The sequence below is a fragment of the Zalophus californianus genome, chromosome 15 (genome assembly GCF_009762305.2).
Source record: "Zalophus californianus isolate mZalCal1 chromosome 15, mZalCal1.pri.v2, whole genome shotgun sequence".
Lineage (NCBI taxonomy): Eukaryota > Metazoa > Chordata > Mammalia > Carnivora > Otariidae > Zalophus > Zalophus californianus.
Window position 1 is genome coordinate 12943483 of NC_045609.1, and position 17973 is coordinate 12961455.

The window sequence follows — 17973 nt, forward strand, 5'->3', positions numbered from 1 at the left end:
TTTTCAGGGAAATAAAATATCTCCCTATAATCATCATTTATTTCTATAAAGAGAAAATGTAGCACGGTTATATTATCTAAACTTTCCTATGCTCAAGTATTTGTTAAGTAATAACATAAACAAGGTGGTAAAAGAAAATACAGAAAGAAGGAATGGAATGTACTGATCTCTTTGATCTGATTTTATTCTGTATCACCTAGTTAAAATGAGCTTCACAAAGTTGCCTGCAGAGCAATTAAACTATATTAGAATTACCGCAGAAACCAGTGAGTTGTAAGCTGCCATTTTATTGGTCTCTCTGCTCCAGTAAAGATATCTTACCTTCTTTACACTAATTTCTATATGATCACCAATATGCTAATGCAATTTGAAGAGATAATGTACACATGGGATTTCTTTTGGCAGCCTTACATTTTCCTGTGACGGCCACCATCTGTACACAGCGAATAGTGACGGGACCGTGATCGCCTGGTGTCGGAAGGACCAGCAGCGCTTGAAACAGCCAATGTTCTACTCCTTCCTTAGCAGCTATGCAGCTGGATGAATGAGAGAGAACCTCGCTTCTCCAAAACACTTTAGATCCAAACTAGATTTGTTGACCTCACCAGTTTTAGGAGGTTGAACCTGAAGAAATGGGTGACCAAACAAATCATCCAAATAAGGACCAACTCTCTTCATCTGCAGAACATTCTGCAGCCTCACAAGGTCCTGAGAGAACAGTTTTATTCTAATTTAGTGATAATCTAGAGGGTTGTGTAAGTATGTTCTAACCAACAAGATGTAAGTCTTACATGATAAATTAAAATCGTATTCTTCAAGTGTTTTCCCACAGGGGTATTCTAAAGAAAGGATTAGGGTCTCTCCTTTTTCTATTATGCGAAAAGGACCAGTAGAATTTAAATTGATTAGCTAATTATTTATATAAAATACTCTAAAAATTATATTTAAAAAGTTTTATGCCAAGATAATCCACCCTCCCCACACAAACACACAGAGTAAAGAAAGAGGATCAGAAGTTAGAACTTGCAAAGTGCTTTCTCTGAGAAGTAGATTATTCAGAACGTGCCTCTGCACCATTTTATGGAATATCGGAATACTAAAAACAAAGTACTAATGAATCTCTATGGTGGGCAGTTTTTTTCCAGTTGCCTTCTTAGCTCAAAGAGGTAAGGTAACCAGAATTTTTTGACAGCCACAAACACACATTTGATTTCAGATACATTCTGTTTTTTTGGTAAAAATTGTGTTTAAAATCCATAACACTAGATATTGAATATCCTTACTTAGTTGAGTCACTAAGATTTAAACACAATGATAATTATTTTAATATCTACCATTTACAGAGCACTGAATACTTAACAATTTGCAATAGAAAGCCTCCACTGCGCAGAAAGATGACACGGATATTAAGAGTCCATTCTAGATAAGACATTTAATCTAATGTGCAGGGTGTGTTTTCTTGCACAAAACAGAATTACAAAAGAAATGAGACAGCTTACTTTGTTTCCAGCAAGATGCAGAATAATTCTTATAGGAAACTGTGTCCGCTCTGTTTCTACTTATCTGTACTACCTGAGAACTCGAGGAACAACAGAAAAATCTAAGTATACGCCACAGAAAACTTGCACACCATAAAGACAGCATTCCTAAAAATCTCTACCATAGCCTGTCTCTACCATTATGGCTGTATTTTGACTTGGGGTGCTGCTTTTTTGGCTTTGACAACACTGTAAAATAATCAGTAAGATGTTACCACAGGGTAAACATATGTATTCCTGCATAAGAATAACTTGCGTGTTTGGTATGAAAATTCAATTCATATGGTGTTTACAGAACTACTTTTGTAACTTCCAGACTTTCTAAAACATTCTGCTTAAAAACCGTATAAAACACAATTCCAACGTCTCTGCTGTGGAGATGCGAGAAAGAGGAAGGGAGCGGCCCCATGGGCATGTCACTGGAACAGCATACGTCCATGAGAACGTGTCACAGGCCGCACTTAGATCATGGTTTGCACAGACCAGCTTGGAACTGTGAGGTCCAGATAGGTGCAGAGATGAGATGATTCCTATTCACGTTGAAGTGATTTGCTTTGTTTGAGAAAAAAAAAAAAAACTGCAGCTATTGTCTGGCTTTCATTTTTTCTACCAAGAACATGGAATTAGTCCCTTATTAGAATAGGGTTGCTACTCAGTCTTCTTTGTCTTTTTAAGGCTGAATTCCATCATTTATTTAAAGAGAAAATATGCAAAATAACTGGTCTTGTTAAGAGTGCAATATTATATTTTTATGTAAAAATAAAAATTAATTTGGGGGGATTATTTATTCAGCATGAAACTTAATATGTATATGTTTGAAACATTTCATAATGTGCATGTTGTAGTAAATGTTTCTGTAAAATATCACAAGCTCTGTTATCTTTGTATACACTGCCACTTCAAATTGGGAATAAATTTCATAAAAATAGATATAAAGACCTATTCTTTATACAATTTAAATATTTATGACCCAGAGCTCAGATAGGTGGCTTTTTTGCTTTGTAACCCAGACAGGTTCTCTCTTTAGCTCCCCTATACATTGATGTCACTAAGAAAAGATAACTTTCATTTCTTAATTATATTTTTTAAAGACTTTATTTATTTCTATATTTATTTATTTATTTGAGAGAAAGCAGGAGCCGGGGAAGGGGCAGAGCAGGAGCAGACTCCCCGCTGAGCAGGGAGCCTGATGCGGGGCTCGATCCCCAGGACCTCGGGATCATGACCTGAGTCGAAGGCAGACGCTTAGCCGACTGAGCCACCCAGGTGCCCTTAATTGTATTTTTTATGAGAAATTTTATTTCAGCCCTTTATTTGAATACCCTTTATTTCAACGCTTTATTTAATACCCTTAAATAGAGTTTAGACAGAAGTGTCAAGGTCAAACCACACTTTTTAAAGAAAAAAAAATGTACCCCTCCCATGCCCCAACAGCAGATCTATAATGCGCTGTGGACTGACAGGGCACTAGGTGCTGAGCACACAGCTGTTTCCTGCACTCCTGAAGGCTACAGGCTGGAAAGAGAAGCATGCTATCAGTAACCTACAATGTGTGCAGTGACAATATATGGTCAGTGCCGTTAAGGTGGTATATAGGGTCCTCTGAGAGAATACAACAGGAAGAATCCAATTCAGATCAAGAGGATCTGGGAAAGCCTCTTGAAAAAGTGAAATTTTTGTTCAAATGGATGAATAGAAATTTGACAGGTGAAGATGGGAGCAGATGTGTTCCAGACAATGCATTTACAAATGCCCAAGGCAGGAACATCAATGAACAAAGGCCCAATGAAGGAACAAGCATCATCTACACTCCTCAGCTTCTCTGGCAGGCTTTGCGAAGTGGTGTGTGAACCAGCAGCCCAAAGACCCCAGAATGATTCTTTTATTCTGTTTTGCATCTGAGGTGTTTTAAGGTTCTCAAGAGTGTCCCCAGAAGAACTCAGGAGTAGCATCTAGCAGTGTAAGCCTGCCAACCCAAATGTCCCCCTTACCTGCTCAGTGATGGGGTGGGGTAAGGGAAGAGTAAAGGAAATTCTAGCCCTTCAGAGCTCATACCTGGTGATCTGCTTCTCATTATTTTGGATGACTTGTTAATGTTTTCAATCAAAGAACTACAGGGTGTTCCTGTTCAGGGTGACAACATAGGAGGATCCTGAACTCACCTCCTCCTACGGTTACACTGAATCTACAGCTACATACAGGAAAATTCCCTGTGGAAAGAAATCCAAAAACTAGCTGAGCAACTCTTATATCTTTGTGGGGGAGGGGAGACACCAAAATGGTTAGGAGAGGCTGAGACACAATGTCCCCTTAAACCACACTCTTAGTGTGGCAACCCACAAATAGCAGAGAACTCAGAACCCCGATCTTCTCCTTGAGAAGCAAAGGGTTTGAACCCCACACCTGACATCTAACTTTTAAGACATGCTTCTGAGAGAGGAGACCCCAAAACATCTAGCTTTGAAAGACAATGGGGCTTGCGTCCACAAGACCGCAGGATTACGGCGAACTGAGAAACAGATTTTTTTTTAAGATTTATTTCTTCTAAGATATTATTTACTTATTTGACAGAGAGACAGCCAGAGAGGGAACACAAGCAGAGAGAGTGGGAGAGGGAGAAGCAGGCATCCCGCTGAGCTGGGAGCCCGATGCAGGGCTCGATCCCAGGACCCTGGAATCATGTCCTGAGCTGAAGGCAGATGCCCAACGACTGAGCCACCCAGGCGCCCCTGAGAAACAGATCTTAAAGAGGTCTTGTGGACTCACCATGGCTAAACCCCTGGGACACAGTGTAGAGGCAGCTGACTGAAATGCAACCAGTCTTTCTGTGCAAGAGAAAGATTTTCTGTTGTTTATCTTAAAAGAGTCAGCCTGAGGGGCAGGCATTTAATACAACACACCCCCAGAGGCCACTGAAATACTTCTCAAAGACTGTGGAGGCTGGCAAGTACCAGCTTTGTGCTCTCCCTCTGCCTCGCTGCAGGTGTCTCTCAGAAAGGAGTTTGTGCATGGGTCTGGGGCCCGTTTTCGCAGCTGCCACCTCGGGGATACCCCCTGATCACCAGGCTCTGTGGCCAGTGGGGCTTCTGTTCAGTGCTCTCACAGGACTGTAACAAATGGAGAAGTACTTCTTACCCAGCTACCCACTCACGGCCCAGCACAGAGGCAGCACGCTTAAACCCCAGTCTTTCCCTGAAAGAGGTCGATTAGCTTGTCTTCATATTGTGGAAGGGGTGCTGGGGGGTAGAGGTTTCTAACTGAACACATCTAGACGTTGACTGCAATCCCCTCCAGAAATTAGGGAGAGGGCGCCTGGGTGGCTCAGTTGGTTAAGCGACTGCCTTCGGCTCAGGTCATGATCCTGGAGTCTCGGGATCGAGTCCCACATCGGGCTCCCTGCTCAGCAGGGAGTCTGCTTCTCCCTCTGACCCTCTTCCCTCTCGTGCTCTCTATCTCTCATTCTCTCTCTCAAATAAATAAATAAAATCTTTAAAAAAAAAATCAGGGAGAGCAGCAGACACCATCTTCATGTTCTCTGTCTGCCCTGCCCCAGGGTGCCATTGTCTCCAAGAGAGGAGCTTATGTACATATCTGGCATCCTGCGTTTTGTGGGCACGGCCCAGAGAACAATTCCATTAATAGGCTGGCTCTGGGTGCCAGTGGGGCTTGTGTTCATGGGTTCAATGGGACACTAGCAACAAAGAAACAGTTCCAAACTGGCTAACACCCAGGGCTCAGTGCAGAGGGAGGAGACAGAAATGCCAATCTTCCAGTCTTCCCATTAAAGAAGTATATTTGTGTACCTTAAAAGCTGCTTCCTGAAGGTATGGCTTCCAATGAGCCTGAATCTAGGTGCTGACTGAGATCCTCCCTTAGGTACACTGACTGGTCTTGGCTCACCCTCAACTATTGGAGGCCACTAAGAACCAGTAAGTCACTTGGATAATCACAAAGGTTCAAAGAGACAACCAGGAGCTGGGGTAGGGTTGAACAATAAGGTTCATCTCCAGAAGGCCACTCCTTCAAGACTGAGAGAGGTGGCTGTTTTATTTAATGCATAGAAACCAACACAGAAATTCAAGGAAAATGAAGAAACAGAGGAATATGTTCCAAATGAAAGAACAAGATAACATCTCAGAAGAATACCTTAATGAAACAGATAAGTGGTTTACCTGATAAAGAGTTCAAATTAATGTTCATAAAGATGCTCCCCCATGGTCAGGAGAACAAGGCATGAATAAAGTGAGAATTTTAACAAAGAGAAGGAAAATATAAGAAAGTAGCAAACAGAAATTACAGGCTGAAGAATAACTGAACTGAAAAATAAAATAAAGGGGTTCAACAACAAACTAGATGAAGAACAAGAAAGGATCAGTGAAATCAAAGATAGGGCAGTGGAACTCACCCAATGAGAGCAGAAAAAAAAAAAAAGTAAAGATAGGTTCAGTGGCATATAGGATAACATCAAACGGACCAATGTTCACATTATAGGAGTCCCAGAAGAAGAGAGAGAGGGGGGCAGACCTGTTTGAAGAAATAATGGTTGAAAACTTCCCTAACCTGGGTAATGAACAGACATCCAGAGAGTTCCAAAGAGGATAAATCCAAAGAGATCCACACCAAGACACACTATAATTAAAGTGTCAAAAATTAAAGAACTACAAGGTCAATGTTCAGAAAGTGAATAGGGAGGAAAGAAACTCAATTGCCTAACATTTGGAGATTGAAACTATTGTGGGCTTCTTGGATTATTCACGTTACCCTTGCTTTACTGATTACCCTCAGCTATTCCCAGCTTGTCCCAAATTGGGGGCAATATGTCCCCATTTGTTCACAATCTGTCCTAATTCTTGAACAACTATATTATTTTTCAACATCCTCCCCTTCTCAGGATGACACTCCATATACTATGAAGCCAAAGCACTTTAAAATTTTATAGGCTTAAAACCTTTAACTAAGAAAACCAACTGAAAAGCATTAATAGTTGGGTTGAGCAGAGTAGATAGCCATTTGAAATAAGTCAAGATTGAGGTCAAAGGCAAGCAAAAGAGGTTTTAGGTTCAGCACAACCTGGTATTTTGGAGTAGCACACTATCACATTACACAGTATTTATATGATACTTCCCCCAGGTTATGTCCAATTTAAACTCCACAATTTAAAAAGCAGCTATAGGGGCACCTGGGTGGCTCAGTCGTTAAGCGCCTGCCTTCGGCTCAGGTCATGATCCCACGGTCCTGGGATCGAGCCCCGCATCGGGCTCCCTGCTCTGCAGGAAGTCTGCTTCTCCCTGTCCCACTCCCCTGCTTGTGTTCCCTCTCTCACTGTGTCTCTCTCTGTCAAATAAATAAAATCTTGAAAAAAAATAAAAAAATAAAAAGCAGCTATATTTGCCAATACAAAATGTATACACTTAAACAGCCAATGAGTTGGGAAAGAGATGCCACTAATTTTATTGTGTGTTATATGACCTGAACAGAAAAATATATCCTGCCACTTTGGGGACACTGGGTTACAACTCAGCTATTTGAGAGAAATTAAACAATACTATGTGTCCTTTGAGGTCAAAACGACTGGATGATTATTTGAGGCTGGGCTATAATATTCTCAAGTGCTAAGCTTGTTTCTCCTCTCATGAACAAAGTTAATGAGATTTGAGTTTAGAAAAGATTTTTTGGCATAGTTTGGCTCATTTCCAAAGTGATTTAAACTTGTCTTACCAAAACTTCTGAGGGCTGATAACAATAAGCCATTCTCAGGGCACCTAGGTGGCTCAGTGGATTAAGCGTCTGACTAGTGATTTCAGCTCAGGTCATGATCTCATGGGTCTTGAGGTCAAGCCCCACACTGGGCTCAACACTTATTGGGGAGTCTGCTTGAGATTCTCTCCCGCTGCCCCTCCCCCACTCATGTTTTTTTCTCTCTCTCCAAAAAATTAAATAAATCTTAAAAAAAAAATAAGCCATTCTTGAATGGGTCAACCAGGAAATTAAAGAAGAATTAAAAAAATTCATGGAAACCAATGAAAATGAAAACACAACTGTCCAAAATCTTTGGGATACAGCAAAGGCAGTCCTGAGAGGAAAGTATGTAGCAATACAAGCCTTTCTCAAGAAACAAGAAAGGTCTCAAATACACAATCTAACCCTACACCTAAAGGAGCTGGAGAAAGAACAGCAAATAAAGCCTAAACCCAGCAGGAGAAGAGAAATAATAAAGATCAGAGCAGAAGTCAATGAAATAGAAACCAAAAGAACAGTAGAACAGATCAACGAAACTAGGAGCTGGTTCTTTGAAAGAATTAACAAGATTGATAAACCCCTGGCCAGACTGATCAAAAAGAAAAGAGAAATGACCCAAATCAACAAAATCATGAATGAAAGAGGAGAGATCACAACCAACACCAAAGAAATACAAACAATTATAAGAACATATTATGAGCAACTCTATGCCAGCAAATTAGATAACCTGGAAGAAATGGGTGCATTCCTAGAGATGTATCAACTACCAAAACTGAACCAGGAAGAAATAGAAAACCTGAACAGACCTATAACCACTAAGGAAATTGAAGCAGTCATCAAAAATCTCCCAAGAAACAAAAGCCCAGGGCCAGATGGCTTCCCAGGGGAATTCTATCAGACATTTAAAGAAGAATTAATACCTATTCTCCTGAAACTGTTCCAAAAAATAGAAATGGAAGGAAAACTTCCAAGTTCATTTTATGAGGCCACCATTACCTTGATCCCAAAACCAGACAAAGAGCCCATCAAAAAGGAGAATTACAGACCAATATCCTTGATGAACATGGATGCAAAAATTCTCACCAAAATACTAGCCAATAGGATCCAACAGTACATTAAAAGGATTATTCACCACGACCAAGTGGGATTTATCCCTGGGCTGCAAGGCTGGTTCAACATCCGCAAATCAATCAACGTGATACAATACATTAACAAAAGAAAGAACAAGAATCATATGATCCTCTCAATAGATGCAGAAAAAGCATTTGACAAAGTACAGCATCCTTTCTTGATCAAAACTCTTCAGAGTATAGGGATAGAGGGTACATACCTCAATATCATAAAAGCCATCTACGAAAAACCTACAGCGAATATCATTCTCAATGGGGAAAAGCTGAGAGCTTGTCCCCTAAGGTCAGGAACGCGGCAGGGATGTCCACTCTCACCACTGCTATTCAACATAGTATTAGAAGTCCTAGCCACAGCAATCAGACAACAAAAAGAAATCAAAGGCATCCAAATCGGCAAAGAGGAAGTCAAACTCTCTCTTTGCAGATGATATGATACTTTATGTGGAAAACCCAAAAGACTCCACCCCAAAACTGCTAGAACTCATACAGGAATTCAGTCAAGTAGCAGGCTATAAAATCAATGCACAGAAATCAGTGGCATTCCTATACACCAACAACAAGACAGAAGAGAGACAAATCAAGGAGTCGATCCCATTCACAATTGCACCCAAAACCATAAGATACCTAGGAATAAATCTAACCAAAGAGGCAAAGGATCTGTACTCAGAAAACTATAAAATTTCTCAGGAAAGAAATTGAAGAAGACACAAAGAAATGGAAAAACGTTCCATGCTCATGGATTGGAAGAACCAACATTGTGAAGATGTCAATGCTACCTAGAGCAATCTACACATTCAATGCAATCCCCATCAAAATACCATCCACTTTTTTCAAAGAAATGGAATAAATAATCCTAAAATTTGTATGGAACCAGAAGAGACCCTGAATAGCCAGAGGAATATTGAAAAAGAAAAGCAAAGCTGGCGGCATCACAATTCCGGACTTCCAGCTCTATTACAAAGCTGTCATCATCAAGACAGTATGGTACTGGCACAAAAACAGACACATAGATCAATGGAACAGAATCGAGAGCCCAGAAATGGACCCTCAACTCTATGGTCAACTTATCTTTGACAAAGCAGGAAAGAATGTCCAGTGGAAAAAAGACAGTCTCTTCAACAAATGGTGTTGGGAAAATTGGACAGCCACATGCAGAAGAATGAAACTGGACCATTTCCTTACACCACACACAAAAATAGACTCCAAATGGTTGAAAGACCTAAACGTGAGACAGGAGTCCATCCAAATCCTAAAGGAGAACACAGGTAGCAACCTCTTCGACCTCAGCCGCAGCTTCTTCCTAGAAACATCACCAAAGGCACAGGAAGCCAGGGCAAAAATGAACTATTGGGATTTCATCAAGATAAAAAGCTTTTGCACAGCAAAAGAAACAGTCCACAAAACCGAAAGACAACGGACAGAATGGGAGAAAATATTTGCAAATGACATATCAGATAAAGGGCTAGTATCCAAAATCTATAAAGAACTTATCAAACTCAACACCCAAAGAACAAAAAATCCAATCAAGAAATGGGCAGAAGACATGAACAGACATTTTTCCAAAGAAGACATCCAAATGGCCAACAGGCACATGAAAAAGTGCTCCACATCGCTCGACATCAGGGAAATCCAAATCAAAACCTCAATGAGATACCACCTCACACTCGTCAGAATGGCTAAAATTAACAAGTCAGGGAACGACAGATGTTGGCGGGGATGTGGAGAAAGGGGAACCCTCCTACACTGTTGGTGGGAATGCAAGCTGGGGCAACCCCTCTGGAAAACAGTATGGAGGTTCCTCAAACAGTTGAAAATAGAGCTACCATACGATCCAGCAATTGCACTACTGGGTATTTACCCCAAAGATACAAATGTAGGGACCCGAAGGGGTACGTGCACCCCAATGTTTAGAGCAGCAATGTCCACAATAGCCAAACTAAGGAAAGAGCCAAGATGTCCATCGACAGATGAATGGGTAAAGAAGAGGTGGTATATATACACAATGGAATATTACGCAGCCATCAAAAGGAATGAGATCTTGCCATTTGCAGCGACGTGGATGGAACTGGAGGGTGTTATGCTGAGTGAAATAAGTCAATCAGAGAAAGACATGTATCATATGACCTCACTGATATGAGGAATTCTTAATCTCAGGAACAAACTGAGGGTTGCTGGAGTGGTCGGGGGTGGGAGGGATGGGGTGGCTGGGTGATAGACATTGGGGAAGATATGTGCTACGGTGAGCGCTGTGAATTGTCTAAGACTGTTGAATCACAGATCTGTACTTCTGAAACAAATAACGCAACATATTTTAAGAAAAAAGAAAAAGAAGAAGATAGCAGGAGAGGAAGAATGAAGGGGAGTAAGTCAGAGGGGGAGACGAACCAGGAGAGATGATGGACTCTGAGAAACAAACTGAGGGTTCTAGAGGGGAGGGGGTGGGGGATGGGTTAGCCTGGTGATGGGTATTAAAGAGGGCACATTCTGCATGGAGCACTGGGTGTTATGAACAAACAATGAATCATGGAACACTACACCAAAACAAATTATGTAATACATGGTGATTAACATAACAATAAAAAATTAAAAGATAAAAAAAAAAAGCCATTCTTTCATTCCCAGATTTTAATTTTGTTAAAAGAGCTTTAATAATCCTTGGAATCCAGGTTCAAGCATCAAGAATAAAAACTACCTTTTCTGAGATTTTAAGAAAAATCAAGCTATAATTTTCATACTTCTTGATACTACCAAAACACAGTTAATTAGCTAATTTCATTATGTACTTTCTAGATAATATTCTACATAATAGTATTTTATTATAAATAAAAGTAAAACCTACTCATGTGTGTTCCTAGTTACGTAAGAATTAGACATCTATTTTATTTCCTAGAATGGTCTGGAGAATAGAGTTGTTAAGTCTGACGTCTCACAGCTTGTAGTGAGATGGGAAAGAACAGGTGTATTCCACGGTCCTCTCTACCATGTGCACGTTTATACACAAACATGTTCCTTGGCCCTCAGATCAGGCATCATTTGCAAAGCCAGCCTCATAGATACATGTGCTTGAAACTGGTGCTTGCTACATGAGCTACCCTCTTCCCCATTGTTTTACTTCCTACCACGTTTTCCTGCATTTTAGATTTCTTTTAGTTATTACAGTTGATTATTTGGTATATACTCAGTGTTGAGAAATATTTCTCCTATAAACATAGGTAAGCTTTCAAAACAACTAAAAGTCATTCAGAGCTGAATCTGATAAATAAAATATTTGATAACTGTTTTAGTTGAAAACAAAGTACAATTACAAGGTAGTAAGAAAATTGTGATTCTGCAGGTAATTCCATAAGAGGAATTTTTCAATGTTTTGAGCAACTTACAGGATCATTGAAATGGGGTAGAGTAGGTGCATATTGGAAAAGAAGGATGGATGGATGGATCGGGAGGTGGGGGTAGGTGGACCACCAAGGGGATGGGTGGGTGGACAGATGGACAGACAGTATGGCACATTTGATTGTTTCTTTGCTTGTTTTCAAGAAAACTTCCCAACTCACTAGGTTGACTTTCCTTATCTTTGAATAATTCTTCTTCAGAATATCAAGCCCTCACTTAGTTTATCTTCGCTTTCACACTTTCCTCAAGTTTCTTCTTTGCTAAGAAGCTCCCTACCTTGAATTGAACTTACTTGACTTCCCCCAAATAGCCCCTTATCTCCTTTCTTGTCCACGGTTTTAGTAGGTCACAGTTCTTCCCAAGTAAAAGGCACAGATTGCCAGGCTGAATTAAAAAACAAGATCCAACTCTGTGCTGTCTTCAAGAATAGAGAACCCCACTTTAAGAATAAAGACGTAGGTTAAAGTAAAAGGATGGGAAAAGATACACCAAGCAAACACCAGTCTAAGAAATCGGCAGTGGCCATATTGATATCGGACAAAGAGTTGAGAACAAGGACTATTCCCAGGGACAAAGGAAGGAAGATGGGTGTCCCGGGTCCTAGCAGTCTTGGGTGATAAGCAAGGATGGACAGAATCAGAATCCCCTGGAGGGCTTAAAACACAGATTGCTGGGTCCCATCCCCAGAGTCTGTAATTCAGTAGGGCTGGGGTGGGTCCTGATAATTTGCATTTCTAACAAGTTCCCAGGTAATGCTGCTGCCAATCTTGGGATCCACTCTGCAACCACTGGCCCAGACTCTCTTCTTTGTCTTTTAGTGGATAGAAGTCTGCCTTAAAGGATAGTGTAATAAATTAGATAAATTAAGGAAGTGGGGTACCTGGAAGTGTAGATATTGATTTCCCTTATAATTGATACTTGGGCTTGCTTGAGATGGGAGTTGGGATGATAGGAAACCAGGATTTTGCCTTGGCCAACCAAGTGGAGGGGCAGGAGGTGCTGTTGAGGCAAGAAATACAGGAGAAAACGGGGTGCCTGAGTGGCTCAGTTAAGTGTCTGACTTTGGCTCAGGTCATGATCCCAGGGTCCTGGGATCCAGCCGCCTCCACCTCGGGCTCACTGCTCAACCGGGAGTCTGCTTTCCCTTTCCCTCTGTCTCCCCCCGCCCCATGCTCTCTCTCACACTCTGCTCTCTCAAATAAATAAATAATCTTAAAAAGAAAAAAAGAAATACAGGAGAAATAAATTTGGGGGTAGAAATAATGAGTCCAGTTTTGGATTTCTGAATTTTAAACGCAGTACCCATATATCTTTCTCACTGTTTAAAAAACGTCAGTGCTGTACGTATATGTGCGGCCTTAGTCATTTTACCATAGTTTATTTGTGCCTTAAATGGGCACTTGCGAGCTGTGAAAAAAATCTCTGTGAGATGTTTGCTGGCCCCAGGTGGGCACTTCTGAACTCCGCATTTGCATTCTGTCAGGCACTGGGAGTCAGCAAAGCTGCACATTTGTCTGGGGCAAATGTCAAGTCCGTGGGCATCAGAGATCTAAAACACAAATGATCCTTGTGTCATTTACATCCAGGAGGGGCTGCCCGATGGTGGACCAGGCCGGCGAATGTAGATCGTCAAGATATATTTCCTAATTGTCAGCCATGATTTTATATTGTTTCAATAAAGGAATTCACGTCCGCCTCCTTTTCCTACCAATCTTGCTAATACCGCTTGAAATGTTGTGGCTTCCCCGTGCCAGAGGTTCTGTATTATCTTACCAGCAGTCGGAACGCGGCCGGTAATTACGCTGTTTTTCCCTGAAAGTAGAGGACTATAATAATTAGGATTGTTTAAAATATCTCTCCCGCAAAACGCTTACAGTTCAGGAGGAAGGAGGAGTGGCCAAGGATTTCCCCGCGGAGAGGGCTCCCCCTCTCCACGCACGCCGGGAATTCGTTCCCGCCTTCCTGGCCTCCGGCGGGCCTGGGGGCAGCTCGCCGCGCGCCCCAAGGGGTCCCCTGCTTGCCCGTCACTTGGCGACGTCAGCGCTACCCTTCGCCCGGAGAGCGAGACAATGCCTTGTGAATTTTCGCAGGTAGTAAGCGTCTCTCCACTCGCTGCCCGTCTTCTTTGGGGCGTTGGGGGGAACATATTATGTATTCTTTCGGGATGGATGGAAACTGGCCGCACCCAGCCTGGCTGGTCCCCGGAACTAACCCCCAGGCACGCATGAGGACGCGGGAGGCTCCGGGGGCGGAACCCCGCGAGGACCGCGGCCCCGCGATCCCCGGCCACGGCCACCGCCCCGCCCCCAGCCCCTGGATGGCGCGCGCGCGCTCCGGGCGGAGTGGCGGGCCCCTCGGGGGCGCGCGGCCGGCCGGGGGTCGAGCGGGGCGGGGCGCGAGGCGGGGGGCGCGGGGAGTGCGCGGAGCCCTGGCGCGGGAGCCCCGGTGACGCACCAGTGACGTCGGCGGCGGCGGGCGGGATTTCCCGGCCCCTCCCGGGCGCCGGGCGAGACCCTGCCGCGGAGTGGGCGCGACCAACATGGAAGGAGGGCGGAAAGGGTCGGGGTGGGGAGGTGGGGGTCCCGCGCTCCGCACGCCGCCGGGCCCGCACACGCTCCGGGAGCTCCGCACCGGGGGCGGGGAGCAGACGAAGTACTTTGGGTCTGAGTGACTTCTGTCGCGCGCGGGGCACGGGCTCGCTCTCCCCGGCACCCCCGCCCCCAGCCCCACGTCGTCTTTCCCCTGCCCGGGCGGGGCTGCTGACGCGGCCCGGAGACCCCGGGGAAGGCGGGCGGGGCGGGGCGGGGCGCGCCTTTCCACCGCGAGCCCGTGAGCGCCGAGGCGCGCGGGAGCCGGGGCGCGGAGCCCGAGCCCGAGCCCGCCCAGCCCCGCGCCCGGCCGAGGAGCGATGCCGCGCGGTCTGGCCGCCCCCCGCGAGCACCGCGCCGGAGACAAAGCCCGCGCGTGAGCGGCGCCTTCGGCCCGCGCGCCCCGCTCCGGGTAAGTGGGCGCCCCGCCGGCGGTCCGGGCCCGGGGTGGCTGTGGGGGAACGGGTGGCACGGCCCTGGCTCGCGACCCCGGGGCGAGCCAGAAGCCAAAGGGCAACTCGGGCGGGAAAGTCTCTGCAACTGGAGACGCGATTTGGTGCGTGTGTCGTCCTGCCGCCGTCAGTGGAAGCACGCGAAACAAATTCCTGGGGTTCCCGGGCCGCCCGCTGCAAGCCGGCCTTCGCGCTGCCGCACAGGTGGGCGTCGGCGGCGGGGCGCTGGCAGGTGAGCGCGCCCCTCGAACCCACGACCCTCGGCTGAGCCCTTGGCAAACCCGAGCGCAGGTTTGGACAGACCGCTCCGAACGCTTAGGGGGTCTCCGGGTGGCCGGTGTCTCCCGATCTCTGGGGCTTGAGGGTGGGGGGGAGGCTCCCGGGGGGCCCCTTTTCCATATGTAGGTCACGAACGCTTGCCATGCTCCAGGCAGGAACGTCCCCCGTTGAAGAGGACGGCAGTGGAAGGGCTGGTGTGGTTAGTTGGTCGTTTTATTTGTGAAAATGTTTTCGGCCAGTGCCTGAAGAAGCCCTTAGGATTTCGCAATACCCCGGGATACCTGCCTCCGAGCAGTTCTGGTGGTGACAGGAGCCGCCAAGGCGAGGATTCCGTTTTCCCGGCCTTATGGCGTCTGTCCCCGAGGCTGGTGCTGAAACCGTCTGCACTCGGAGCGCGCGCAGCCAACGGCATTGGGGGGAGCTTTGGTTTAATCTTTTAATTGCCTTAGAAATAATAACGGGAGGGTGAGCGGGGGCAGAGGTGTGGCTGGAGAAAACGTCTTAACTTGGGAGGACTGGCTTATTTTCGTGTATTTTGGGTTAGGGTGTTAGGAAATCCAAAAATGTTAAAGTTTGATCGAGTGATAAAGTGGATCCTGAATGCCGGGTCTCCCACCCTCTTCCCAGCCCCCCAACACGGCCGGTCCTCGTCTGCTTCTGTTACCTCCTAGGGCTGTAAAAGGCTGGCACAGGGCCTGCCGTTTCAGTCAGAACAGAAGGCCTCCTGGGCTGCACGGTGTTGCCCATTAAAACGTGTCAGTCTTGTCATCTGCTCGCGTGTCCTCACCGTGAGGCTTCCTTCCCACCGTGGGACAGACAGATTCCGTGGTAAATGCCTCAGAGCAGCAGCGAGACCTGGGCTCTGTGGCTGGCTTTTTGATTCTTTGGGGAAATCCTTTTCCAGATTTTTGCATGCTGCGGGGGAAGGGAGACACCCCGCCATCTGATCTGGCCCTGTTCCCTGCAAGAAGCTACTGTGGGAACAACTGAGATGTTAAACGGAAAGCCTTTTTCAGTCCCGAGAAACAAGATGTAAACTATGAATTATTTTTGAAGTGTGGACTTGGCTCAGTTATCAGTCTGGATAAAAGATGGATAGAGCACTTAATAAATAGTAGGTGTTAATGTAAACACAGGGTTTTTTTATTTTTATTTTTTTAAAGATTTTATTTATTTATTTGACAGAGAGAGACATAGCGAGAGAGGGAACACAAGCAGGGGGAGTGGGAGAGGGAGAAGCAGGCTTCCCGCTGAGCAGGCAGCCCGACGACACGGGGCTCGATTCCAGGACCCCGGGATCATGACCTGAGCCGAAGGCAGACGCTTAACGACTGAGCCACCCAGGCGCCCCGTAAATACAGGGTTTATTGTGATGCTTTGCTAGGTAATGATGAGTAGCCTCCCCGTGGGGTTATTAAGCTGAAATAACGATTTAGGACAATGGCCTTCCTGTTTGCTCCTCTACCACCAACCCTCCTTAAAATAAAATTGCCCAACGGGAACCTGTGGAAGGTGTCTGGCAAGCTGAGAAATAGCACAACAAAAGGGTCATCCCCAGGAGTCCCATGATTGGCTAGGCAATTGCCTTTGACATTTCTCATGCAAGTAGAAAGTGAAGAAGCCGGGGGAAAAAGCTTTTCCCGTATTCATTTTACAGTTTTTAAAGGTAAAATGACAGTCTCCAGAGTCCCCCATATCTCAGCACATTCTTTGAGGTGGTGGGACATCGGGGGGATCTTGGCGGGCACTGTCATCCCCCTGGTCCCTGGGGAAGCGAGTGCCCTGTAGCTGTCTCAGGAGGTCTGGCTTGGGCTCTAGGAGGGGTTGGGTATAATGCCGCCTCTCCCCCCTACCACTACCACCACCACAACCACCACTACACAGCCAAATGGCTGAGAAAAGACAGAAGTATGCAAGACAAATCATTCTCGCTTATTTATAGCCACATCTCACTATCACATTGTTCTTACCTTGACTCATTTTTGTTCTACTCGAAAAGGGGAGAATGCCTAAGAATGCAGTGCATGTCAGTAGATTGCCCTTTTTCTTCATGACATTTTGAAATAATATCTTTAAGATCTTACCGTGATGGGGGCGCCTGGGTGGCTCAGTTGTTAAGCGTCTGCCTTCGGCTCAGATCATGATCCTGAGGTCCTGGGATCGAGCCCCGCGTCGGGCTCCTTGCTCCGTGGGAAGCCTGCCTCTCCCTCTCCCACTCCCCCTGCTTGTGTTCCCTCTCTGGCTGTGTCTCCCTCTCTCTGTGTCAAATAAATAAGTAAAACCTTTAAAAAAAAAAAAAAAGATCTTACCTTGATGAGCATATACTATTCTGTAATCTCACAGATTTCCCCTTTTTATTGGTAAATATGGTAGACATGGTCAGGCATAGAGACTTATTATTATATATTATTATATTATTATTATACAGGTAGAGAGATTATTATTATTTCTTAAGCCAGAAACTAAAACTTAACTTCTTTAATACGCCAAAAACACTACAAAAATATCCTTTCAACAGTAGCCAGCAAGGGTATTTTAACATAATCAGAGACGCTAAGTGAGTGTCAGCAAAGAAGAAGAGGGGGGCAAATACAGTATAGAAATTAGCATAATACGACTGTAAGATCTTAACTAGCTCTTTACAACCATATGAAGAATAAACCAAATATCTTAAATAAATTAGCAGAAGTGAAAAAATGCAAATGAAATTTCCATTTAGGGAAGGAAGTAGAGGCAAGAATTACTGCTGAAAGAAAAAAAATCACCACAGAGAAAACATCGGGTACTTAAGAGAAGATCAGTTCAGTAAGCTAGCTGGAGCATTCCAAATCAGTTTAATTGTCGAGGAGCTTTTGTT

The 17973-nt window shown here is 44.8% G+C and overlaps 3 protein-coding genes across 14 annotated transcripts in view; 2 read left to right on the forward strand and 1 right to left on the reverse strand.

The window, feature by feature from the left end:
• Positions 1-2464, forward strand: part of LYST (lysosomal trafficking regulator) — a 177552-nt gene extending 175088 nt beyond the window's left edge. For 7 of the 8 annotated variants that reach the window (XM_035724098.1, XM_027587647.2, XM_027587628.2 and 4 more), the window contains one exon: positions 406-2464. In XM_035724098.1, coding sequence (XP_035579991.1) covers positions 406-544 — 139 coding nt within the window. In that variant the 3' untranslated portion in view covers positions 545-2464. The remainder of the gene's footprint in view (positions 1-405) is intronic. The other variant, XM_027587656.2, reaches the window with a different exon arrangement.
• Positions 2465-13757: 11293 nt separating this feature from the next.
• Positions 13758-17973, forward strand: part of GNG4 (G protein subunit gamma 4) — a 67225-nt gene continuing 63009 nt past the window's right edge. Inside the window, exon 1 of one of the 5 annotated variants that reach the window (XM_027597194.2) lies at positions 13758-13887. The gene's annotated coding sequence lies outside the window, so the exon portion shown is untranslated. Of the gene's footprint in view, positions 13888-14667; positions 14798-14920; positions 15129-16452; positions 16501-17973 lie in introns of those variants that run through there. The other 4 variants (XM_027597192.2, XM_027597196.2, XM_027597195.2 and 1 more) reach the window with 4 other exon arrangements.
• Positions 13841-15528, reverse strand: LOC113920686 (basic proline-rich protein-like). Its single transcript, XM_027590964.2, has 2 exons — positions 15398-15528; positions 13841-15194 (listed from the first exon to the last, which is right to left on the reverse strand). The coding sequence occupies exons 1-2, from the start codon at positions 15526-15528 to the stop codon at positions 13841-13843; spliced, it is 1485 nt and encodes a 494-aa protein (XP_027446765.2).